Source organism: Lepidochelys kempii, chromosome 13 (genome assembly GCF_965140285.1).
Source record: "Lepidochelys kempii isolate rLepKem1 chromosome 13, rLepKem1.hap1, whole genome shotgun sequence".
NCBI classification, from domain to species: domain Eukaryota; kingdom Metazoa; phylum Chordata; order Testudines; family Cheloniidae; genus Lepidochelys; species Lepidochelys kempii.
Genome location: NC_136392.1, coordinates 38,670,330 through 38,694,301, shown reverse-complemented (window position 1 = coordinate 38,694,301; position 23,972 = coordinate 38,670,330). Strand labels below are relative to the sequence as shown.

The 23,972-nt window shown below is 61.8% G+C and overlaps 2 protein-coding genes across 2 annotated transcripts; one reads left to right on the top strand and one right to left on the bottom strand.

Annotated features, from left to right (window-relative positions):
- The first annotated feature begins 3,338 nt into the window (after positions 1–3,338).
- On the top strand, positions 3,339–5,133 carry MRPL52 (mitochondrial ribosomal protein L52). The gene is made up of 5 exons (XM_078848276.1): positions 3,339–3,443; positions 3,583–3,658; positions 4,431–4,498; positions 4,647–4,711; positions 4,974–5,133. Exons 1-5 carry the CDS (start codon positions 3,380–3,382, stop codon positions 5,115–5,117), a joined length of 417 nt encoding a protein of 138 aa, XP_078704402.1. The 5' UTR covers positions 3,339–3,379; the 3' UTR covers positions 5,118–5,133.
- A 2,625-nt stretch (positions 5,134–7,758) lies between these two features.
- Positions 7,759–22,385, bottom strand: MMP14 (matrix metallopeptidase 14). The gene is made up of 10 exons (XM_078848270.1): positions 22,171–22,385; positions 18,246–18,394; positions 16,117–16,239; positions 15,259–15,566; positions 14,032–14,193; positions 13,439–13,599; positions 13,106–13,244; positions 12,852–13,002; positions 11,894–12,009; positions 7,759–11,326 (listed from the first exon to the last, which is right to left on the bottom strand). The coding sequence occupies exons 1-10, from the start codon at positions 22,270–22,272 to the stop codon at positions 10,998–11,000; spliced, it is 1,740 nt and encodes a 579-aa protein (XP_078704396.1). The 5' UTR covers positions 22,273–22,385; the 3' UTR covers positions 7,759–10,997.
- Between the last annotated feature and the right edge of the window lie 1,587 nt (positions 22,386–23,972).

The window sequence follows — 23,972 nt, the reverse complement described above, 5'->3', positions numbered from 1 at the left end:
ACCTAGAATCCTATTTTCGACGTCTCCGTCTCAAGGAATATTTCCAAAATACCTCTGAACAACATACTAATCCACAGAGGTCTCCCTGCCAACACTACAGAAAGAGGGATTCTAGATGGACTCCTCCTGAAGGTCGAAACAGCAGACTGGACTTCTACATAGAGTGCTTCCGCCGACGTGCACGGGCTGAAATTCTGGAAAAGCAGCATCACTTGCCCCATAACCTCAGCCATGCGGAACGCAATGCCATCCACAGCCTCAGAAACAACTCTGACATCATAATCAAAAAGGCTGACAAAGGAGGTGCTGTTGTCATCATGAATAGGTCGGAATATGAACAAGAGGCTGCTCGGCAGCTCTCCAACACGAGTTTCTACAAGCCATTACCCTATGATCCCACTGAGAGTTACCAAAAGCAACTACAGCATTTGCTCAAGAAACTTCCTGAAAAAGCACAAGATCAAATCCGCACAGACACACCCCTGGAACCCCGACCTGGGATATTCTATCTACTACCCAAGATCCATAAACCTGGAAATCCTGGGCGCCCCATCATCTCAGGCATTGGCACCCTGACAGCAGATTGTCTGGCTATGTAGACTCCCTCCTCAGGCCCTACGCTACCAGCACTCCCAGCTACCTTCGAGACACCACTGACTTCCTGAGGAAACTTCAATCCATCGGTGATCTTCCTGATAACACCATCCTGGCTACTATGGATGTAGAAGCCCTCTACACCAACATTCCACACAAAGATGGACTACAAGCCGTCAAGAACACTATCCCCGATAATGTCACGGCTAACCTGGTGGCTGAACTTTGTGACTTTGTGCTTACCCATAACTATTTCACATTTGGGGACAATGTATACCTTCAGATCAGCGGCACTGCTATGGGTACCCGCATGGCCCCACAGTATGCCAACATTTTTATGGCTGATTAGAACAACGCTTCCTCAGCTCTCGTCCCCTAAAGCCCCTACTCTACTTGCGCTATATTGATGACATCTTCATCATCTGGACCCATGGAAAAGAAGCCCTTGAGGAATTCCACCATGATTTCAACAATTTCCATCCCACCACCAACCTCAGCCTGGTCCAGTCCACACAAGAGATCCACTTCCTGGACACTACAGTGCTAATAAACAATGGCCACATAAACACCACCCTATACCGTAAACCTACTGACCGCTATTCCTACCTGCATGCCTCCAGCTTTCACCCTGACCACACCACACGATCCATCGTCTACAGCCAAGCTCTGCGATACAACCGCATTTGCTCCAACCCCTCAGACAGAGACAAACACCTACAAGATCTCTGTCAAGCTTTCTTACAACTACAATACCCACCTGCAGAAGTAAAGAAACAGATTGATAGAGCCAGAAGAGTTCCCAGAAGTTACCTACTACAGGACAGGCCTAACAAAGAAAATAACAGAACGCCACTAGCCGTCACCTTCAGCCCCCAACTAAAACCCCTCCAACGCATTATTAAGGATCTACAACCTATCCTAAAGGATGACCCAACACTCTCACAAGTCTTGGGAGACAGGCCAGTCCTTGCCTACAGACAGCCCCGCAACCTGAAGCAAATACTCACCAACAACCACATACCACACAACAGAACACTAACCCAGGAACTTATCCTTGCAACAAAGCCCGTTGCCAATTGTGCCCACATATCTATTCAGGGGACACCATCACAGGGCCTAATAACATCAGCCACACTATCAGAGGCTCGTTCACCTGCACATCCACCAATGTGATCTATGCCATCATGTGCCAGCAATGCCCCTCTGCCATGTACATTGGTCAAACTGGACAGTCTCTACGTAAAAGAATAAATGGACACAAATCAGATGTCAAGAATTATAACATTCATAAACCAGTCGGAGAACACTTCAATCTCTCTGGTCACGCAATCACAGACATGAAGGTCGCTATCTTAAAACAAAAAACCTTCAAATCCAGACTCCAGCGAGAAACTGCTGAATTGGAATTCATTTGCAAATTGGATACTATTAATTTAGGCTTAAATAGAGACTGGGAGTGGCTAAGTCATTATGCAAGGTAGCCTGTTTCCTCTTGTTTTTTCCTACCCCCCCCCCCCAGATGTTCTGGTTTAACTTGGATTTAAACCTGGAGAATGGTCAGTTTAGATGAGCTATTACCAGCAGGAGAGTGAGTTTGTGTGTGTATGGGGGTGGGGGGGATGTGAGAAAACCTTGATCTATGCAGGAAATAGCCCGACTTGATTATGTAAAGAGCTGTCACTTTGGATGGGCTAGCACCAGCAGGAGAGTGAATTTGTGTGGGGGGGTGGAGGGTGAGAAAACCTGGATTTGTGCTGGAAATGGCCCACCTGTTGATCACTTTAGATAAGCTATTACCAGCAGGACAGTGGGGTGGGGGGAGGTATTGTTTCATGATTTCTGTGTGTATATAAAGTCTGCTGCAGTTTCCACGGTAAACATCTGATGAAGTGAGCTGTAGCTCACGAAAGCTCATGCTCAAATAAATTGGTTAGTCTCTAAGGTGCCACAAGTCCTCCTTTTCTTTTTGCGAATACAGACTAACACGGCTGTTCCTCTGAAAACTTTCAAGACGGCGAAAACTGCAAGGCCAGGAACGAGCCAATATGGCCGCGCCCAGTGGATGCCTTCCCCACATACGGTACAAGAGGGCGGCGCCCATTAATTTCCTTTATCAAGATGGCGACGGTCAAAAATGCCTTTCCACGGTGACGGCTACGATCATTTCCGGTCCGAACATGGCAGCCCCTACAATATCCTTCACCAATATGGCGGCCCCTATGAATCCCTTCCCCAAAAATGGCTGCGCCTATCACTGTCCTTAAAAAAAATGGAGGCCCACTGTCTAAATCAAGATGGCTGCGCCCGTTAAAGCAAACTAATTATACAATTCCATCAAAGATGCTGTCCCCTTTAAATTCCTTCCCAAATATAGCGACGTCATGTAGTTCCCTAACCAAGATGGCGCTGCCTGTATTTTCCTCACCAACATGGCGGCTCACAGCCTTTGGATATTCAAGATGGCGACCCCCATTAATTCCACGTTCAATGTGGCTAATACACAATATCTGGCCGGAAGATGGCGCCCTCCTGCGAGTTTGTGCCAAAATGGTCCGCAAACCCCTTTCCATACCGTTCCCATAGCCTGTGTGTCCACCATGGCGGCGCCTATCTCCCTTCAAACCAACATGGCGGCTCCCACGCCAAAAATGGCGGACCACTTCACCAATATGGCGGATGCCACGGTTCCCATTCTGAACATGGCGCCGCCCCTTGGGCGCTCCCATTTCTAACATGGCGGCGCCTGTATCCTCCCTGCCGTACGGACTTTATAAATTCCTCCCACATGGTCCCAGCGCTACTTCCTGTCCCATTTCCGAAAATGGCAGCGCTCCTGGGCCGGAGGCTGGGTACGGGAATGTGGAGAGATCTAGCGTGGGGGCGGGGTCAGATCAACGGGGCGCGGGCGATGTGGGGGGAGGGGATTCCCAGGCTGGCAATTGGGGAGCCCCCATATCTCACTGACACCCCTCTTTCCCCCCCCCGCAGCGCCTCGCCTGGCCGCAGCCCCCCGGCACATTCACTGCGGCGCCGCCCGCCCGGCCGTGGGGAAATGGAGAGCCCAGTGAGTGGGGCTGCGGGTCGGGAGCGGGGGGCACCGGCAGGGGGCTGCGGGTCGGGGGCGGGGGGGCACCGGGAGGGGGCTGTGGGTCGGGAGCGGGGGGGCACCGGGAGGGGGCGGGGGGCTGCGGGTCGGGGGCGGGGGGCACCGGGAGGGGGCTGCGGGTCGGGAGCGGGGGGCACCGGGAGGGGGCTGCGGGTCGGGGGCAGGGGGCTGCGGGTCGGGAGCGGGGGGCACCGGGAGGGGGCTGCGGGTCGGGAGGGGGCTGCGGGTCGGGAGCGGGGGACACCGGAAGGGGGCTGTGGGTCGGGAGCGGGGGGCACCGGGAGGGGGCTGCGGGTCGGGGGCAGGGGGCTGTGGGTCGGGAGCGGGGGGCACCGGGAGGGGGCTGCGGGTCGGGGGCAAGGGGCTGCGGGTCGGGAGCGGGGGACACCGGGAGGGGGCGGGGGGCTGCGGGTCGGGAGCGGGGGACACCGGGAGGGGGCGGGGGGCACCGGGAGGGGGCTGCGGGTCGGGGGCAGGGGGCTGCGGGTCGGGAGCGGGGGGCACCGGGAGGGGGCTGCGGGTCGGGAGCGGGGGGCACCGGGAGGGGGCGGGGGGCTGCGGGTCGGGAGCGGGGGGCACCGGAAGGGGGCTGCGGGTCGGGGGCAGGGGGCTGCGGTTCGGGAGCGGGGGGCACCGGCAGGGGGCGGGGGGCTGCGGGTCGGGAGCAGGGGGCACCGGCAGGGGGCAGGGGACTGTGGGCTCATTGTGACCCCCTTTCCCTTCACCCCAGGCAGGGACTCGCCCCCAGCTCGGCCGGCTACGGGCCCCTCCGGGATCTACCTGACTGGTCCTTTGTAGGTGAGAATCTTCCTCTGTTACCACCGTGCCTCCCTGGACGCCTGGGTTCTCTCCACGGGCTGGGAGGAGTGGGGGCTGGGACGGGAGCTCGGACTCCTGGGTTCCATGATGGGGCAATGGGGTTCACTGACTTCTCGGATCTCCCCAGACGGGCGCCCCGCCCCCCTGTGGAAGGGCCAGACCCGCCGGCGGCAGGAAGACGAGGCCTTTGCGGTGAGTGGGAGGCTGGGGGGGTCCAGGGGCTGGGCGCCCGGACTCCTGGGTTCTCTCTCTGGCTCTGGGAGGGGAGTGGGGGCTGGTGATTGGAGCAGGGGGGCTGGGAGCCCGGACTCCTGGGTTCTCTCCCCAGCTCTGGGAGGGGAGTGGGAGCTGGTGACTAGCCCAGTGGGGCTGGGATCCCCTGGCGTTGCTCTCGGGCTGGGAGCCAGGACTCCTGGGTTCTCTGGGCCCCCCTCACCCATCTCTCTCTCCCCAGCGGCGCGTGGCCATGCTGGACCAGGAGATGGAGCGAGGCCTGCAGCGCTGGCAGGTCCAGCAGCAGGAGGCCAAGCAAAGCAAGAGACAGAACCAGCTGCAGCCCAAGGGGGCCGCCCTGCGTCGGGGCAGCCCCCCCCAATAAATCCCTGCGCCCCCAGCGACTGTCTCTGGGACTGCTTTCCACGCCCGGCCAGGACGCCTGGTTCTCTGCTGGTTAGACCGGGGGGAGTGGGGCTGGGAACCTGGGTGAACTCATCACTCCCGACCCGCAGCCTCTGCCCTCCCAGCCCTGCCCCCTGCCGGCTCTGCTGGTGCCCCTCACTCCCAACCCGCAGCCTCTGCCCCCCCAGCCCTGCCCCCTGCCGGCTCTGCTGGTGCCCCTCACTCCCGACCCGCAGCCTCTGCCCCCCCAGCCCTGCCCCCTGCCGGCTCTGCTGGTGCCCCTCACTCCCGACCCGCAGCCTCTGCCCCCCCAGCCCTGCCCCTGCCGGCTCTGCTGGTGCCCCTCACTCCCGACCCGCAGCCTCTGCCCCCCCAGCCCTGCCCCCTGCCGGCTCTGCTGGTGCCCCTCACTCCCGACCCGCAGCCTCTGCCCCCCCAGCCTGCCCCCTGCCGGCTCTGCTGGTGCCCCTCACTCCCGACCCGCAGCCTCTGCCCTCCCAGCCCTGCCCCCTGCCGGCTCTGCTGGTGCCCCTCACTCCCGACCCGCAGCCTCTGCCCTCCCAGCCCTGCCCCTGCCGGCTCTGCCGGTGCCCCTCACTCCCGACCCGCAGTCCCCTTCTAGCCCGGCCCTTCCCCCCACAGCCCTGCCGGTGCCCCTCACTCCCGACCCGCAGCCTCTGCCCCCCAGCCCTGCCCCCTGCCGGCTCTGCTGGTGCCCCTCACTCCCGACCCGCAGCCTCTGCCCCCCCAGCCCTGCCCCCTGCCGGCTCTGCTGGTGCCCCTCACTCCCGACCCGCAGCCTCTGCCCCCCAGCCCTGCCCCCTGCCGGCTCTGCTGGTGCCCCTCACTCCCGACCCGCAGCCTCTGCCCCCCCAGCCCTGCCCCCTGCCGGCTCTGCCGGTGCCCCTCACTCCCGACCCGCAGTCCCCTTCTAGCCCGGCCCTTCCCCCACAGCCCTGCTGGTGCCCCTCACTCCCGACCCGCAGCCTCTGCCCCCCCAGCCCTGCCCCCTGCCGGCTCTGCTGGTGCCCCTCACTCCCGACCCGCAGCCTCTGCCCCCCCAGCCCTGCCCCCTGCCGGCTCTGCCGGTGCCCCTCACTCCCGACCCGCAGTCCCCTTCTAGCCCGGCCCTTCCCCCACAGCCCTGCTGGTGCCCCTCACTCCCGACCCGCAGCCTCTGCCCCCCAGCCCTGTCCCCTGCCGGCTCTGCTGGTGCCCCTCACTCCCGACCCGCAGCCTCTGCCCCCCCAGCCCTGCCCCCTGCCGGCTCTGCTGGTGCCCCTCACTCCCGACCCGCAGCCTCTGCCCCCCCAGCCCTGCCCCCTGCCGGCTCTGCTGGTGCCCCTCACTCCCGACCCGCAGCCTCTGCCCCCCCAGCCCTGCCCCTGCCGGCTCTGCCGGTGCCCCTCACTCCCGACCCGCAGTCCCCTTCTAGCCCGGCCCTTCCCCCCACAGCCCTGCTGGTGCCCCTCACTCCCGACCCGCAGCCTCTGCCCCCCCAGCCCTGCCCCCTGCCGGCTCTGCTGGTGCCCCTCACTCCCGACCCGCAGCCTCTGCCCCCCCAGCCCTGCCCCCTGCCGGCTCTGCCGGTGCCCCTCACTCCCGACCCGCAGTCCCCTTCTAGCCCGGCCCTTCCCCCCACAGCCCTGCTGGTGCCCCTCACTCCCGACCCGCAGCCTCTGCCCCCCCAGCCCTGTCCCCTGCCGGCTCTGCTGGTGCCCCTCACTCCCGACCCGCAGCCTCTGCCCCCCCAGCCCTGCCCCCTGCCGGCTCTGCTGGTGCCCCTCACTCCCGACCCGCAGCCTGTGCCCCCCCAGCCCTGCCCCCTGCCGGCTCTGCTGGTGCCCCTCACTCCCGACCCGCAGTCCCTGCTGTTGGTTGTTGTGTGTTGTTTTTCCCCATTTCTCTGTCTCCCGAGTGTTTCATCACAGGCGAGTCATGAGGCTGTGACTTGGGCCAGCTGGAGTTTCGTGGCTGGTGTGTGCGGGGTGGGGGGGTGGATTTCCCCTCCCCCCCCTTGAAGACTTGGCTGTTTTGCAATCCAGGCACTCCCCCCTCCCCTCCCCCAACAGCTGTAATTGCTTCCAGATGTGCAGCCACGACAGCAGCTGGTCTGACTTCATCGTGTGGGCGCCGCGCCCGGCACACGGGACTGGGGGATGGCAGCCAGGGCTGGGGGGAGGGAAGACAGTGCCCCTTGCTGGGCCCCCCCCGTTTCCAGCCCTGGAGCCCCCGCCGGCCCCCACCCCCGTTTGTTGTGTACTGCGCCGGCGGGATGATGCGGGACGGGGATTTCTGGCTTTTTGGATCCGGCAGGAGATTGCAATAGGGGAAATCGCGGTTAGACCCACGTCACGGTGTCTGGGCCACAAGCCGTGGGTTTGGTGACTCAGCCCCCCACAGCTCTGCTGGTGCCTCTCACTCCTCCGACCTGCAGCCCCCTGCTAGCCCAGCCCTGCCAGTGTCCCTCAATCCTGACCTGCAGCCCCCTGCTCGCCCAGCCCTGCCGGTGCCCCTCACTCCCGACCCACAGCCCCTGCTAGCCCGGCCCTGGGATCCCCCCAGCCCTACCACTGCCCCTCTATCTTCACCCTTTAGAAAACGCACTCAATTCATTTGCAAAAAAAAAAAATCACTTTTTATTCATTTTGATTTTTCTTAAAAAAAAAAAAAAAACATCCCCTGACAAATGTCCCCAAATCCCCATTTTTTGGCTAATTTTCTCCTCCAAAGCTGCTTGCCAACATGAACCAAAAAAATCCCTTCAAATGAAACAAACAACTTGAAAACACAAGACCCTGGAAATGTTTCCAGTGGCCCCGGAGCCAGGTTTGTGTTACAAGGAGAGAGATTCTGGAAGGACGCACTGAGAATCCCCCAGTGTATCCAATTCTTCCCAAAACTGGGGTTTGTTTATTTCTAACAGCGAAAGAGGAAGAAAAACTGCAATGTCGTAATTCAGTACCCAGGAAAACGCTGATGTAAGTCAAGGAAGATCATAACATGAAACCACAACATTGTGTAGAAATCCGGCTGTGTATGAAACTCCCACAGGGTTTTCATTGCCAGGCGGGACAGAATAATTCTGAAATCTCTGGACAATTGAACCATCAAATCCCTGCACTTTTGTTGTTTCCACCCTGGAGATGGCGAGATCACACCAAAACCAGGTGAATTTCTGGATAATTTGACTTACAATTTATTCAGATTGATTTTCCTCAGATCAAGAACAGAACTGGGCGTTTTCCTACCACGTTTTTAGTCCCCATCCCCCTGGGAAATGACTTCTTTGTTATTAGGATTTTGCAACTAATAACAAATATCTCAAAGAAACTGCAGGACACCCAAGAGAGGAGCAGAAAGGCCTGAATTGTCCCTAGAAAATGGGGGTGTCTCTTGAGGAGTGAGGGCGGATCTGAAAATCCCCATTTATTTAGCCATTCAAACGCGGATTGTTTCTTAAATGTGCCCGCTCTTGGGTTTCATCAAACCGACCATCTGGAAATAATAGCCAGGAAAGGCCCCGCCGCTGGCGCGATAGGACGGATATTGATTCTTAAGAGCCAACACAAATGCCAGTAATTTCCTGGGACATTTTTAACAGTCACACCAGCATTTTGGATGCAGCAGTTGGGGGTTAATGAGTTGTTAATTCCAGTTCCCTGCTGAAGATAGTTAAAATGTCCTGGGGCTTTTAATAACAGCCGTTAATTATTAATGGCCCAATAATTGCTAATAAAAGCCTCTGCAAACCAGCTGCCAGTTTTATTCAATTTCCCCAGACGCTAGAGGTTTAAAAATAGGGAAAATTGCTAATACCCCCCCACACACCCCGAAAGTTCAAACAACCCCAATTCCTGGGATTTCATTCAAGTTGCCCTGGGTTCTTACTGTCATGGAAGAGTAACCACTGTGCTGGCCGGCCCAACAGAAATTACCCGCATGATTTATACACTTTCCCCAGCAATCGGTGGTGAATATTAAGAGCAAAATCATAATAAATCCTCAGAAAGGGGGGTTTATTACAAAGAGTGATATCTGCAGCCGAAATCTCTGGGCGTTTTCACGGCACGTACGTTCCCCGAGCGATACCTGCTAAAACCCACGGCCACGTTAATAAAAAGCCCAACAATTCAACTGAGACGATGTCCCCAGAAACGCGCTGACTCAATAGCAAAATAATATTAATTAATAACAATAATACATTGAAAAATACCCAGAGAGACAAAAAACAACCCTCCCCCCAGAAAGCACTTTAATCCGACGGTTTCAAAACACCCGGGTGAAAATCCCTGCGAAGCGGGTGCGGGGCAAAGCAGGCCCCTTGTCCCGGCCAGCGGGAATTGTGGGGCATCCCCCTGTACCACCACCCCCTCCCCCGCTTACACACTGATTTTAGTTAATTGCCTTTTGTTCTATACAATAATTAAGTTTTTTATTACAAAAATTATACATTTAAAAAAACCCAAACAAAAATCCCCCAATGAGACCCCTCCCCAACACTGCAGAGGAAAGAGGAGGGGACCCCTAAACCTGACCCTTACTCCACTGAACCAGCCCATATACCCCCAAACCGGGCCCACAGTGCACCCCCTAACCAGCCCCCCATCTGCCCCATTCATCCCAAACTGGATCCAGCCATGGTCCCTACCCCCCACAGGGACTCTTTCCGGCAGATCCTATGGGATGGTCTCTGACACCTCGGTGACCCCTACTGGGCTGTGGTCCCCTATTAGTCAGGATGGGGGGGGGTGCAAGATTCCCTGCCGCCCTGTTTGTGGCCCTGTAGGAAAGTGGGGGCAAAATAAGGCCCCACCCCCTTCCTTTGGCTCTGCCCCCAAATACATCATGCTGCCCCATGAGCACCCTGCCTGTTTTCCCATCATCCCCTGCTCCTCTAGCCATGCCCATTAGAACACCCTGGGTTTGACCTTGGTTTGACCTAGCTCTGCCCATTGTACTGCATGGCAACCGTCATCTGCATAGCCCCGCCCACTGTAATGTAAAGTCCCCTTGTTTGCATAGACCCACCCACTAGAATGCAAAGCCCCCTCATCTGTGTAGCCCAGCCCACTGGAATGCAAAGCCCCCTTATCTGCATAGACCCGGCCATTTAATGCTAAAGCCCCGCCCCCTTCAGCCAAATGCCATCCCTCTTTTACTAGCTCCACCCCCATGGTGCTTATGGCCCCTCCCCCTCTGTGGCTCCACCCTTAGGTTCCCAAGGCCCTGTCTAAAGTACCTGAGGGCCAACCAAGGTCCTCCATTCCACAGATGGCCCTGCCCCCAACTTTGTACACAGACCAATGGGAGATTCAGCCCAACCCAACCCAACAAACAGGGGAAATAGAGCCAAGCTGATTGGCTAGGTCATGAGCCCAAGACTTGGGGGAGGAGCCAGCATGACCTTTGGGGAGGCAATCACACTGCTGTCTCCCATTGGGTTCCCCTCTGGTGAGGTGAAAGTTGAGAGGTCATAGGGGAAGCTGAAGGACCTGAACTTTGACCTTTCCCAGGAGGTCAAAGGACACATGGTTACACAAGAGGAGGGGGTCAGGGGTCACCCCGCAGGCTACTGAGCGCGCTCAGCACGCTTCGGGGGTGGGGGAGAAAGGAATGTCAGAAAGGAGGAGGTGCCAAGGGGAAGCCCCCACCCTTCACATCTTGTCCAGCAGGGAAGGGGAGGAGCTTAAGGGGAGGAGCCAGAGAGAAGCCCCGCCTCTCACACCTTGTCCAGCAGGGAGCGCTGGCTGTGCAGCAGGGGGGCGGAGCTGGGGAGGAGCCAGGGGAACCCCGCCCCCCACCTTGTCCAGCAGGGGGTGGGGCCAGGGAGGTGGGCAGGGCTGGGGAGCCCCACCCCTCACACCTTGTCCAGCAGGGAGCGCTGGCAGTGCAGCAGCCGCTTGGGGGTCCCGCGGCGTTTGAAGACCAGGACGGCGGCACCCAGCGCCAGGGCGCAGAGCAGCAACATGACGGGGAGCACCACGGCAGCCAGGTCCACCGCCCCGCCTCCCGCCTCGTCCACCTCGATGACAATGACCTCGGTCTCCTCCCGTTCTTCGTCCTCGCGCCGGCCGCCCCTGCAGCCTAGCCAGTCCCGCAGCGCCGACTTGGGGTAGCCCGGTTCCACCCGCAGCTGCTGGTTGTTGAACTTCCAGTAGCGGCCGCCCTTGTAGAAATAGGTGAAGGCTGCGTAGCCGGGGGGGGAGCGGGGCGAAGAGACACGCGGACGGGAGGAGACGGTCAGAACGGGGATAGACAGGCGGGAGGAGACGGACATGCGGACACAGGGAGAAGAGGACAGAGAGAGAGAGATGGACAGGGAAGAGAGGGGCGGACGGACACAGGCCAGACAGGGAGGAGACGGACAGATGGATACGCAGCCAGATGCGTCAGAAGACATACAGACACAGAGTCAAGCAAGGAGGAGATGGACACAGGACCAGACAGGGGAGGAGATGGACGGGGGGACCGGGATGGGATGGGATGGGATGGGTGAGGAGTGGCGGGAAGAGGGGAATAAAGCAGAGGCTAATCAGCCGTGTCCCTCAAAGTCCCTCCCCCACCGCTGCCCCGAGCCCTATCGACCCTCCTGGCGAGGTCAGAGCCTGGGTGGGGACCCCACGGCCCAAAAGTCCCACCACTCGCCTCCCCGCATCACCCCGGGCTCTCCCCATGCCTCCCCACAGAATTCCCAGCCAGGTGGGGCTCGGCCGAAGCGCTCTCCCCACTTTGTCCCCCACGTCCCCGCCATACCTTCATCACTGCCCATGAAGGCCCCACGGGGTGACTCAGGAATCCCCTCCCAGACGGCGACATTCTTGGGGTACTCGGCATCCACTGAGCGGCTCTCCTCATTGAAACGGTAATATCTGCGGGGGAGGGGACAATGAAGGGAGGGATCCCAGCGGGGGGCTCTCTGGAGGGGCGCTAACAGCACAGGGGGACCCCAGGATGGGGAGTGGGGGGGTCCCAGCGGGGGGATCTCTGGGAGGCTCTGACAGCACAGGGGGACCCCAGGATGGGGAGTGGGGGGTCCCAGCGGGGGGATCTCTGGGAGGCTCTGACGGCACAGGGGGACCCCAGGATGGGGAGTGGGGGGTCCCAGCGGGGGGATCTCTGGGAGGCTCTGACGGCACAGGGGGACCCCAGGATGGGGAGTGGGGGGTCCCAGCGGGGGGATCTCTGGGAGGCTCTGACGGCACAGGGGGACCCCAGGATGGGGAGTGGGGGGTCCCAGCGGGGGGATCTCTGGGAGGCTCTGACGGCACAGGGGGATGCCAGGGTGGAGGTCACTGTTCCCTCTGAGCTGGGCACGCGCACACAGATCCAAAACCCCGCACACACGGTGACACACCGCGCGCACAATTTGCACAGAAGAAATTTTTTGCGCACACAGCCCGTCAAAAATTGGAGGGACCATTGGTCAGGGTCCCAGTGGAGGGAATCTCTGGGGGGTGCTGACAGCACGGGGGACCCCGGGGTGAGGAGTGGGGGGTCCCAGAGGGTGGCTCTCTGGGGGGGCACTGACAGCCCAGGGGGACCCTGGATTGGGGAGTGGGGTTCCCAGTGGGGGATGCTCTGGGGGGCACTGACAGCACAGGGGGACCCCAGGGCACAGAGATGGGGGTCTCAGCGGGGCACGCTTTGACAGTGCAGGTGGACCCCAAGGAGTCCCAGTGAAGGGGTTGCATGGGGGACGACTCGCACTGACTTGTTGCCCCGGAAGAAGTAGGTTTTCCCGCTGGGCATCCAGAAGAGGGCAGCATCGATGCGATCAGTGGGGAGCCCCCGGCCCAGCTCCCGGAGAGGTTTGGGGTACCCAGGCTGCAGCATGGCTTCATCAAACACCCAGTGCTTGTCACCTGCAGACCGTGAGGGCAGGGTCAGCCCTGGGGGGAAAGGCCCCATCCCCCACCCCCACCCCCAGCTTGCCTCCCCCCAGGAGAAGGCCCCGCATTCTGGTACCTTTGAAGAAGACAAATTTCCCGTCTTTCCTCTCATAGGCCGTGCTGATTGATGCCGGGAGACCGACCCAGAACTGGCCAATGGGGAGTGGATACCCATCCATGACCCGGTTATTCCGGACCCGCCAGAACCAGCGCTCCTGGGACCAGAGAAATTCACAGTTCTGCTGGTGCCCCTAACTCCCGACCCGCAGCCCCTGCTAGCCCAGCCCTGGCCCTCCCCATCTCTGCCAGGGCCCCTCACTCCCAACCCACAGACCCCTGCCAGCCCGACCCTGCCACCTCCCAGCTCTGCTGGTGCCCCTCACTCCTGACCCACAGAACCCACACACACCTTGAAGACGAACATCTCCCCACGCAGGACAGCAATGGTGTCAAAGTTGCCGTCGCAGATGTTGGGACCATAGGGGGGGTTGTTGGGCTCGTCAGGCACATGGGGCCTCGCCGTGGTGCGGGGCACCGGGGGGGCCTTGGTGGGGACCCCCGACTTGCTCCCTGGGCAAAGGGACACAAAGGGTTAATGGAGAGCGGAGTAGATTGGGGTTCCCGTGGATGGGGGCAACCTGTGAGGGGAGGGGTCAGGGACTATGAGGGAGTCTGGGTGGGGGTAGGTGTTGTGCCCCATGCACCCAGTGCTGGGGGCTGTGGGTGCCCTGTCTTTCAGGGTGAGGTTCAGGGGGTGAAGTTATGGGCTGCTGGCCGGGGTTGGGATGTCAGCATGAAGGGCGAGGCAGTGTCACACCCAAAGGAGTTAAAGGTTAAGGTCAGGGGTGAGGATGCGGGTCACACCCCCAGAGAAGGGCAGGGCCCCCTGCACTGTGAAGCCGCAGGTGCCCTGTTGGTGGGTTAGAAGTTGGGTGGTCACACGCTCCTGCGTGCCTCGCCAATGGGCAGGGTTTACAGTTTCAGGGCAGGGGACGGTCGCACCGTAGAGCTGCTGGATGCCGCGCAGGTCATCGTCCGGCAGCACGAAGTTCTCGGTGTCCATCCACTGGTAGAAGGGCGCCATGATGGCTGAGGGGTCGTTCGAATGCTCCAGCCCCAGCGCATGGCCCAGCTCGTGCACGGCCACCAGGAAGATGTCGTTCCCTGGGGGAGCAGGAGCGTCAGCATGTGGCACGGCCTGATGGGGACGTCACCACGGCCGCCCAGGAACGGGGACTTCACCGTATCCACCTGGGAACGGGGACGTCACCACATTCACCCCAGAACGGGATGTCACCAGGACCGGGGACACACCATGTCCGCCCGGTAGCAGGGATGTCACCACGGCCAACTGGGAATGGGGACGCCACCACGTCTGCACAGGTGAAATCATCGCCCCTGTCCCGCATGTTCAATTCCCACAAACCCCTTGGAAATGGGACATGCGGGGGACTGGCTGGAGGTAGGGAATGGGGCACTGGCCCAATCCAGCCCCAAAGCAGGGGACTGTCTGGCTCAGGGGGCAGGGAATGGGACATGGGGTCTTTCCCCTCTGGGAGGTGCCGACTATGATCCCGCCCCGCGAGGACTGCCTGGCTCAGGAGCGGTTCCCATGCGGCCCCAGAGGGGAGGATTTGGGGGGGTTGCCACCGATGTGGAAAGGGGAAGTGACGCCATAGTCAGCCCATAGTCAATGAGCTGGGGGAGGGGACTTTCCCAGCGTCTCCTTCCCTGCTCTGCTCCCCTCCCTCGCCTCCCTCCGTCCCTGGAAGAGAAAGTCCTGTTGACTCCCCCACCCCCTTCTTGCCGCGCTCCCAGCCCCCATAACCTCTCCCACCGTTCCCCCGACACCCTGTCTGTCCCCCTGCCTACCCCGAACCCCCATGCCCTCTCCCTTCCCCCCAAGCCCTCCACCCGCTCCCAGCCCCCCACGACCTCTCCCGCTGCTCTCCTGACACCCAGTCTGTCCCCCTGCCTACCCTGAACCCCCTATGCCCTCTCCTTTCCCCCTGAGCCCTCCACCCACTTCCCAGCCCCCCACGACCTCTCCCGCCGCTCCCCCAACACCCAGTCTGTCCCCCTGCCTACCCTGAACCCCCTATGCCCTCTCCCTTCCCCCGAGCCCTCCACCCACTTCCCAGCCCCCCACGACTTCTCCCGCCGCTCCCCCAACACCCAGTCTGTCTCCCTTCCCCCGAGCCCTCCACCCGCTCCCAGCCCCCCACTTGCCATTGAGGTCATCATTGCGGATGGTCCAGGGCTCGGCCAAGTCGAAGTGGGTGTCACCGCCGATGTGGGGGCCGGGGAAGTAGGCGTGGGCCAGGAAGCCCCCCTCCCCGTCAAAGGGGGTGCTGTCACCGTGGAAGCCCTCGGCGAAGAAGATCATGATGTCGGCCTGTGGCGCCCGGCCCTGGCGCACGTGGGAGTAGGGCACCTCGCGGAAGCGCAGCGGCGTGGCCGCCCCCCACACTCCAAAGGCCCGACGGATGGCTTCGAACGTGGCCGCCTCACCCACCTTGGGCGTGTAATTCTGGATGCTGGCAGGGGGTGGGGGGAGAGAGCCTGGGTCAGACCTGCCTGGCTCCCTCACATTGCTGCCCCATGGTCACTGTACGCCCCCCCCCCCGTCACTGTCCCATGCCCCCAACTGCCGCCTGGCCCCCTTCACTGCTCCACAGTGCCCCCCCCCCGGCATGGTCTCATGGCCACCCGACTGTCCCACACCCACAGCCCCCCATCACTGCCCTTCGGCCACCCAACTGTCTTCCCTGCAACCTCCTCTCACTGCCCCCCAGCCACCCCACTGCCCCCCACAGCCCTGTCGCTGCCCCACAGACCCATGGTTCCCTACAGCCCCCTGTCACTGCCCCACAGCTCCCTCACTGCCCCATGGCCCCCCCATCACTACCTCACAGACCTCCCCCAAAATCGCCCCTTTTTCTCCAACCTGCCTGCCGCAGCCCCAGAGCCCACCCATTTCCCCATGGGCCCCTCAGCCCCATGGCCCCCCAACTCCCTGCCCCTTCACACCCACCTCCAACCCCTTACGCCCCCAGCCCCCACCCCCCACCCCCCGCGGCCTCTCACCAGAACGTAATCTCGTTGTGCTCCCATTTCAGGCCCTGGATGGCATAGCGTCTGCGCCGAACGTTGGCCTTGATCTCGGCCCCGAACTTGTCCGGGACACCGCAGCGGGGCCGCTGCATGGCCCTGAGGGAGCGGAGAGCAAGGGTAAGCCAAGGGGGAGAGGCGACTCCACTCGACCTCGCCCCTGGGGGCAGAGTCTCCCAGCACTTGGGGCAGGTTTTCGTGTGCATGAGGCTTGAGATCCCGTCTTCTCAGCATTGTGTGGCCGGGCTCGCCCTGCCCATTTCCTTTCAAAGGGACCATTGCCCGAGCTCAGGGCCCTCCTGGTGCTCCGCAGATTCCAGGTCACGAGTAGGGTTGGGAATAGAACCCAGGCGTCCTGCCCCTTCCCCCTGTGACGTCACAGGTTTGTCGCCCTGCTGTTACTCCCAGCTCCCAGAACGGAGCAAAGGTCCAACTCCCGGGCCATTTCCTCCCTTCCCAAATCCTGCCACAGTTCCTGGCTTCATACGCGCCCTGGGGCTCGGATGGGGGGCACCAGTTTGGGAAAATCCCATGATTCTCAGTGGCGGGAATTTCCAAAGAGGCAACCCCGATTGACCGCTAAGGGGCTAAAACCCAACATCCATTGGTGCCCAACCCCCACTGACCCCTAGTGGGGCTAGAACCCAATGTCCCTTGGCACCCAACCCCCACTGACACCTAGTGGGGCTAGAACCCAACATCCCTTGGCACCCAACCCCCACTGACCCCTAGTGAGGCTAGAACCCAATGTCCCTTGGCACCCAACCCCCATTGACCCCTAGTGGGGCTAGAACTCAACGTCCCTTGGCACCCAACCCCCATTGACCCCTAGTGGGGCTAGAACCCAACATCCCTTGGCACCCAACCCCCACTGACCCCTAGTGGGGCTAGAACCCAACATCCCTTGGCACCCAACCCCCACTGACCCCTAGTGGGGCTAGAACCCAATGTCCCTTGGCACCCAACCCCCATTGACCCCTAGTGGGGCTAGAACTCAACGTCCATTGGCACCCAACCCCCATTGACCCCTAGTGGGGCTAGAACCCAACGTCCCTTGGCCCCCAACCCCCATTGACCCCTAGTGGGGCTAGAACCCAACGTCCCTTGGCAGCCAACCCCCATTGACCCCTAGTGGGGCTAGAACCCAACGTCCCTTGGCACCCAACCCCCACTGACCCCTAGTGGGGCTAGAACCCAATGTCCCTTGGCACCCAACCCCCACTGACCCCTAGTGGGGCTAGAACCCAATGTCCCTTGGCCCCCAACCCCCACTGACCCCTAGTGGGGCTAGAACTCAACGTCCATTGGCACCCAACCCCCACTGACCCCTAGTGGGGCTAGAACCCAACGTCCCTTGGCCCCCAACCCCCATTGACCCCTAGTGGGGCTAGAACCCAACGTCCCTTGGCCCCCAACCCCCATTGACCCCTAGTGGGGCTAGAACCCAATGTCCATTGGCAGCCAACCCCCATTGACCCCTAGTGGGGCTAGAACCCAATGTCCATTGGCACCCAACCCCCACTGACCCCTAGTGGGGCTAGAACCCAATGTCCCTTGGCAGCCAACCCCCACTGACTCCTAGTGGGTCTAGAACCCAATGTCCATTGGCCCCCAACCCCCACTGACCCCTAGTGGGGCTAGAACCCAACGTCCCTTGGCACCCAACCCCCACTGACCCCTAGTGGGGCTAGAACCCAACGTCCCTTGGCACCCAACCCCCACTGACCCCTAGTGGGGCTAGAACCCAACATCCCTTGGCCCCCAACCCCCACTGACCCCTAGTGGGGCTAGAACCCAACATCCCTTGGCCCCCAACCCCCATTGACCCCTAGTGGGGCTAGAACCCAATGTCCATTGGCACCCAACCCCCACTGACCCCTAGTGGGGCTAGAACCCAACGTCCCTTGGCCCCCAACCCCCATTGACCCCTAGTGGGGCTAGAACCCAACGTCCCTTGGCACCCAACCCCCACTGACCCCTAGTGGGGCTAGAACCCAACGTCCCTTGGCACCCAACCCCCACTGACCCCTAGTGGGGCTAGAACTCAAAGCCCAGTAGGCTCAATGGGGGTGACTCTCCTGGGGCTTGGCAGTGGGGAGACTCACCTCATGGTGTCGGCGTCTGCAGTCCCAGTGACCTGCAGGCCGTAGAAGCTCTGCATGGCGCTGATGGCAGCCGAGAGCGACTGGGGCGAGCGCTGGGTGTGGGTCCGCAAGTCGCCGGGGGGGAGGTACCCGTACTGCTGCAGCCAGGCCTGGGGAATGAGAGAGTCAAGGGGGCCCACAGACCCCCACAACACCGACCACCCATCCTCCCTCCCCCTGAGCAGCCCCCCAATGCCCAGCTCACACACACCTGCCCTCCATCCTCCATAAACACCCCCACCTGCCCTCCTTATCCCTCATGCCCCCAGCCCCCACACTGACCCCATCTGCTCCACACCAACCCCCACACATACCCTTCACTGATCACTCCGTCCCCTCACCCCCACCTCACCCATATAGTGATGCCTAAACCCCATGCCCCACACACCCACCCCATCCCAGACATTGTCCCCCTATAACCCACCACACCCACAGCCCTGAATCCATGCAAGAGCTCACCCACCCATCCCCCAACCCCTGGCATCATGTACTCGCGACTCAAGGCTGGGCCAGCAGGGGCTGTGGGTCGGGAGGGAGGGGCACCGGCAGGGCTGGGCAGGGACAGGACTGGGCCAGCAGGGGCTGTGGGTCGGGAGGGAGGGGCACCGGCAGGGCTGGGCAGGGACAGGACTGGGCCAGCAGGGGCTGCGGGTCCAGAGTGAGGGGCACCGGCAGGGCTGGGCAGGGACAGGACTGGGCCAGCAGGGGCTGTGGGTCGGGAGGGAGGGGCACCGGCAGGGCTGGGCAGGGACAGGACTGGGCCAGCAGGGGCTGTGGGTCGGGAGGGAGGGGCACCGGCAGGGCTGGGCAGGGACAGGACTGGGCCAGCAGGGGCTGTGGGTCGGGAGGGAGGGGCACCGGCAGGGCTGGGCAGGGACAGGACTGGGCCAGCAGGGGCTGTGGGTCGGGAGGGAGGGGCACCGGCAGGGCTGGGCAGGGACAGGACTGGGCCAGCAGGGGCTGTGGGTCGGGAGGGAGGGGCACCGGCAGGGCTGGGCAGGGACAGGACTGGGCCAGCAGGGGCTGTGGGTCGGGAGGGAGGGGCACCGGCAGGGCTGGGCAGGGACAGGACTGGGCCAGCAGGGGCTGTGGGTCGGGAGGGAGGGGCACCGGCAGGGCTGGGCAGGGACAGGACTGGGCCAGCAGGGGCTGTGGGTCGGGAGGGAGGGGCACCGGCAGGGCTGGGCAGGGACAGGACTGGGCCAGCAGGGGCTGTGGGTCGGGAGGGAGGGGCACCGGCAGGGCTGGGCAGGGACAGGACTGGGCCAGCAGGGGCTGTGGGTCGGGAGGGAGGGGCACCGGCAGGGCTGGGCAGGGACAGGACTGGGCCAGCAGGGGCTGTGGGTCGGGAGGGAGGGAGGGGCACCGGCAGGGCTGGGCAGGGACAGGACTGGGCCAGCAGGGGCTGTGGGTCGGGAGGGAGGGGCGCCAAAGTGCTGGCGAGGCGGGGGGGTGTCACTGAATAAGGGCTGTTCATCAGAGGCAGGAAGTCGGGGGACCCTTAGCCCAGTGTGCTCTGGATTGTGCCTATTGGATCAATTCCTCACCCAAGCCGCCCCCCTGCCCCACCCTGTTCACCTCCCAAAGCCTCCAGTTGATTTATCCTCCAGCTTCCTTTCTTCCCTCCCCCGCCCCAGCTCTAAATACAGCCCCTCCACCTCCCCTGCTTCCGCTCCCCCACCCCCAGGGGCTAAATTTTCTCTTCCAAGCGAGACACAAACAAGTGTCGCCCACTCGCCGGCGGGCAGATCCCACCAGCTCGACACGCGGTTGTCCCTGGCCTGGTTCATTCCTTCTTCCCAGCCAACCCTCCAGCGCTCCAGTCACCCAGTTCCCCTGCCCTTGTCTCGGTTCAGCTCGTTTCCATTTGGGGGCCCTGCACTCGTTTCTTCCGGGCCTGGTTCGTTCGTTCTTCCCACCAAAAGGTGGAAGGGAAAAGGCGTGCGCAGCCCTTGGCCCCTAGGCCGAGCTCTCCAGAGCCCGCAGGCGTGCGCGGCCCTTGGCCCCTATCCCGCGGGCTCCTTGCTCACGTCTTCAGTCTCTCTCCCACGCCGGGGGCAGGAAAGGCGGCACGCTGGCCCGGTCCCCCCTTCCCCCACTCCCTCTCCCTTCACCACACAAGCAGGCCTTTGTGGCTGGGGATTTGGTGGCGAGTTCCCCCCCACCCTCCGGGGGATCCCAGCCAGCTTCCCCCCACCCCCACCTCCTGGAGCATGGAAGAGAAGGAAGGAGACGGACTTGGCTTGGAGGAGCGAGAGGGCAGAACCGGCAGAGAGTTTGGTGGAAGCCAAGAAAGTGTTGGCCACAGAAATGGGGTGGGAGGCCAGGGCTTTGGTGAGGTCCTTCAAGGAACGATTGTGTAACTGGAACAGCCTCCGGACTGAGAACGAGAGAGAGAGAGTAGATAGATAGATAGATGGGGTGTATGTAGATTAGATGACAGAGGGGATGGATGGGGATAGATAGATAGAGATAAGGTGCATGGTGAAAGAAAGAAAGAAAGAAAGAAAGAAAGAAAGAAAGAAAGAAAGAAAGAAAGAAAGAAAGAAAGAAAGAAAGAAAGAAAGAAAGAAAGAAAGAAAGAAAGAAAGAAAGAAAGAAAGAAAGAAACTGGCAGCCAAAAGAGGAACATGCCAGTTTCTTGGGTGACATCCAGATATTTCGGAGTGGGTCCAGATGTGACTCACGCAGCCCAGCGAGAATGGAGGACTGAAAACACGGAGGGAGTGGAGGAGAGAAGGGGGAGGTGAGGGGACCCAGGTAGGGGAAGGGAGCTGTGGGAGAGGAGGGCCAGAGAAATACCGTTAGTGAAATGAGAGAATGAGAAAATGGCTCAATAAATAAGTACAAGGGGAAGAAGAGAAGGAATGGGTAGAAGGAGAAAATCCCCAAAGAAAGGAATGGAAGCAAGGGAATGAAAAAGTCTGGTGAACAGATGAGTGAGCGGGAAGTGGTTCCTGGAGTTACATTTCAGGGCTGGCCCTGGAGGGAGAAGAAAGGATGGCGGAAAAGCCCAGATCAAGGAGTTCAGGAAGGAGAGAAGGAGAAACCCCCAGATGGAGAAGTAGGAAGGAAGGAAGGGGGAAACAGAGGCATGAAAGGAGATTGGTTGGGGGTCACCCCTTACAGAAGTGGCGTCCCTGGGACGGGGAGGGGAGAAAGGATAGGAGAAGAGTGTAAATAAACGAATGGAAGCGGAGGGGAGGAACAAAAGAAAGGAGGGAATGGGACAACCTGGCAAGCGGAGGAATGGAAACCAACAGCCAGGCTTGGAGATAAAGCGCCCGGCTCGCTCCAGGCGCAAAGCGCGAGGAGGGGGCGAAGGAACCGGGCCGCGCAGGGCGCAGCGAAGGGCCGAGGGGCGAGGGCTGGAGCCCGGCGAAGGAATGTGGAAGTTTTTGGCAGCCGAAGTTTGCCGTGGGGGAGGGACGCGCCGCGCGGCGGGGAAGCCCGGCACGAAGCGGGGCGGCAGCGAGGGCGGGGAAGCGGCAGAGGGGTGCAAAGGGGGGCGTGCGGAGCCGAACCGAGGGAGAAAACGAGGGGCGGGAAGGGGCGCCCGGCCCAGCGCCGCAGGGGGAGGTGGGGGCCCCGGCTAGGAAAGAGGGGGCAGGGCGGGGGGGCACCAGAGGAAGACGAGAGGCGCGGGCGAGGCTGCGGAGGGCGCCGGGGACCAGGCGGCGCGTGTGAAAAGCGGGGCCCTCGGTTTTGCGGGCGGACGGGAGACCGGCCCCCAGCATCGGGACGGTCCCCAGCGCCGGGCCCTCGGCGCACCCGGGCGGGAGGGGAGGCGAGCGGGACGGCCCGGGCAGCTCTGCGGCCAAGGGCGGGCGGGAGCCCGGCGCCAGCGGCTTGGCCCGCGGCGCGATGCCCGGCGCCCGGGACTCACCTCCGGGCTGAAGCTGGGGGCCCCTGCGGCGCCCTGCAGCAGGGAGCTCAGCGCCAGGCTGGCAGAGAGCAGGGAGGGCACCAGGCTCGGCGAGGGGCTCATCTTCCCGTCCCTCCCTCCGCGGCGACTGTCCCGGTCCCTCGCCTCGCCGCCTCCCCGCCGGACTGGGGACGTGGGCAGCGCCTGGCTCCAATTAGAGGGCGCGGGGCGGGGGGCTGGGAAGGGACCGGCCGAGGGGGGAGTGGGGAGCGAACCGGTGGTGCATGGAGCCACCTAGAGGAGAGCGGCGGGAGAGCTCGAGCCGGGCTGGCTGGGGAGGTGGATCGGGGGGTGTCTGGAGGGGTACATCGGGGGGTGTCTGGGGAGAGAGATCAGGGGGTGTCTGGGGGATAGATCCAGTCGGGGGATGGATCTGGGGGGTGAATCCGGGGGTGTCTGGTGGGATAGATCAGGGGGTATCTGGGGGGTGGATCTGGGATGTCTGGGTGGATGGATCTGGGGGTGGATCTGGGTGTCTGGGGGGATAGATCTGGTGGATAGATCCGGAGTGTGTGGGGGTGGATCCGAGGGTGTCTGGGGGAATAGATGGAGCGTCTGGTGGGATAGATCTGGGGGTGTCTGGGGTTGGATCTCGGATGTCTGGGCGGATGGATCTGGGGGTGGATCTGGGTGTTGGGGGGATAGATGGGGGGCCTGGGGGATGGATCTGGGGGTGAATCTGGGGGTGAATCCGGGGGTGTCTGGTGTAATAGATCAGGGGGTATCTGGGGGGTGGATCTGGGATGTCTGGGTGGATGGATCTGGGAGTGGATCTGGGTGTCTGGGGGGACAGATCAGGGGACTCTGGGTGGATAGATCTGGTGGATAGATCCGGGGTGTGTGGGGGTGGATGCGAGGGTGTCTGGGGGAATAGATGGGGGGCTGGGGGGATAGACCTGGGGATGGATCTGGGATGTCTGGGTGGGTGGATCTGGGTGTCTGGGGGGATAGATGGGGGACGTCTGGGGGATGGATCTAGGGGTGGATCCGGAATGACTGGGTAGATGGATCTGGGGGCGTCTGAGGGGTTGGATCCAGGGGTGTCTCGGTGGATAGATCCGAGTATGGGGGGATATCCGTGTATGGGGGGATAGATCAGGGGATGTCTAGGGGGATAGATCCGGGGTGTCTGGGGGTGGATCCGGGGACGTCTGGGGAGATAGATCAGGGGATGTCGGGGTGGGAGTGGTGGATCCAGGGGTATCTGGGTGTGTAGATCCGGGGATGTCTAGGGGGATAGATCCGGGGTGTCTGGGGGGGATAGTTCGGGGGGTCTGGGGGAATGGATCTGGGGGTCTCTGGGGGGTGGATCCAGGGATGTCTGAGGGATAGATCAGGGGATTTCTAGGGGGATAGATCCGGGGTGTCTGGGGGTGGATCCGGGGGTGTCTGGAGGATAGATCAGGGGGTGTCGGGTGGGTGGATGCAGGGGTGTCTGGGGGTGGATCCGGGGGTGTCTGGGGGGATAGATCAGGAGGTGTCTGGGGGGTTGGATGCAGCGGTGTCTGGGGGATAGATCAGGGGGTGTCGGGGGGGTGGATGCAGGGGTGTCGGGGGGGTGAGCTCACGGAGTAGACAGGCAGACGTGGGTGGTGGTTGAAGACAGGCAGACTGAGGGAGCTGGGGCAGGAGAGGGGGGGCTGTGGGGCAGGATGTGGGTCTCTCTCATCAGCACATTTCCCACCATAGGTTTGTTCCTCTGGCTCTTTGATCCTGTGGCTGCTGATTCAGCCTCCTCTGATTTCGCTAAGCGAGACCTCGAC

What these genes read in the sequence shown, in the direction of transcription:
- MMP14 (XM_078848270.1), bottom strand. Translation starts at nt 22,272, where the DNA reads ATGAGCCCCTCGCCGAGCCTGGTGCCCTCCCTGCTCTCTGCCAGCCTG. An exon ending in CCCCCAGCTTCAGCCCGGAG is followed by an intron (nt 18,395 to 22,170) that starts GTGAGTCCCGGG and finishes CTCATTCCCCAG; the next exon opens with GCCTGGCTGCAGCAGTACGG. An exon ending in TACTTCTTCCGGGGCAACAA is followed by an intron (nt 12,010 to 12,851) that starts GTCAGTGCGAGT and finishes CCTCCCCCGCAG; the next exon opens with ATATTACCGTTTCAATGAGG.
- MRPL52 (XM_078848276.1), top strand. Translation starts at nt 3,380, where the DNA reads ATGGTCCCAGCGCTACTTCCTGTCCCATTTCCGAAAATGGCAGCGCTC. An exon ending in GCTCCTGGGCCGGAGGCTGG is followed by an intron (nt 3,444 to 3,582) that starts GTACGGGAATGT and finishes CCCCCCCCGCAG; the next exon opens with CGCCTCGCCTGGCCGCAGCC. An exon ending in AGGAAGACGAGGCCTTTGCG is followed by an intron (nt 4,712 to 4,973) that starts GTGAGTGGGAGG and finishes CTCTCTCCCCAG; the next exon opens with CGGCGCGTGGCCATGCTGGA.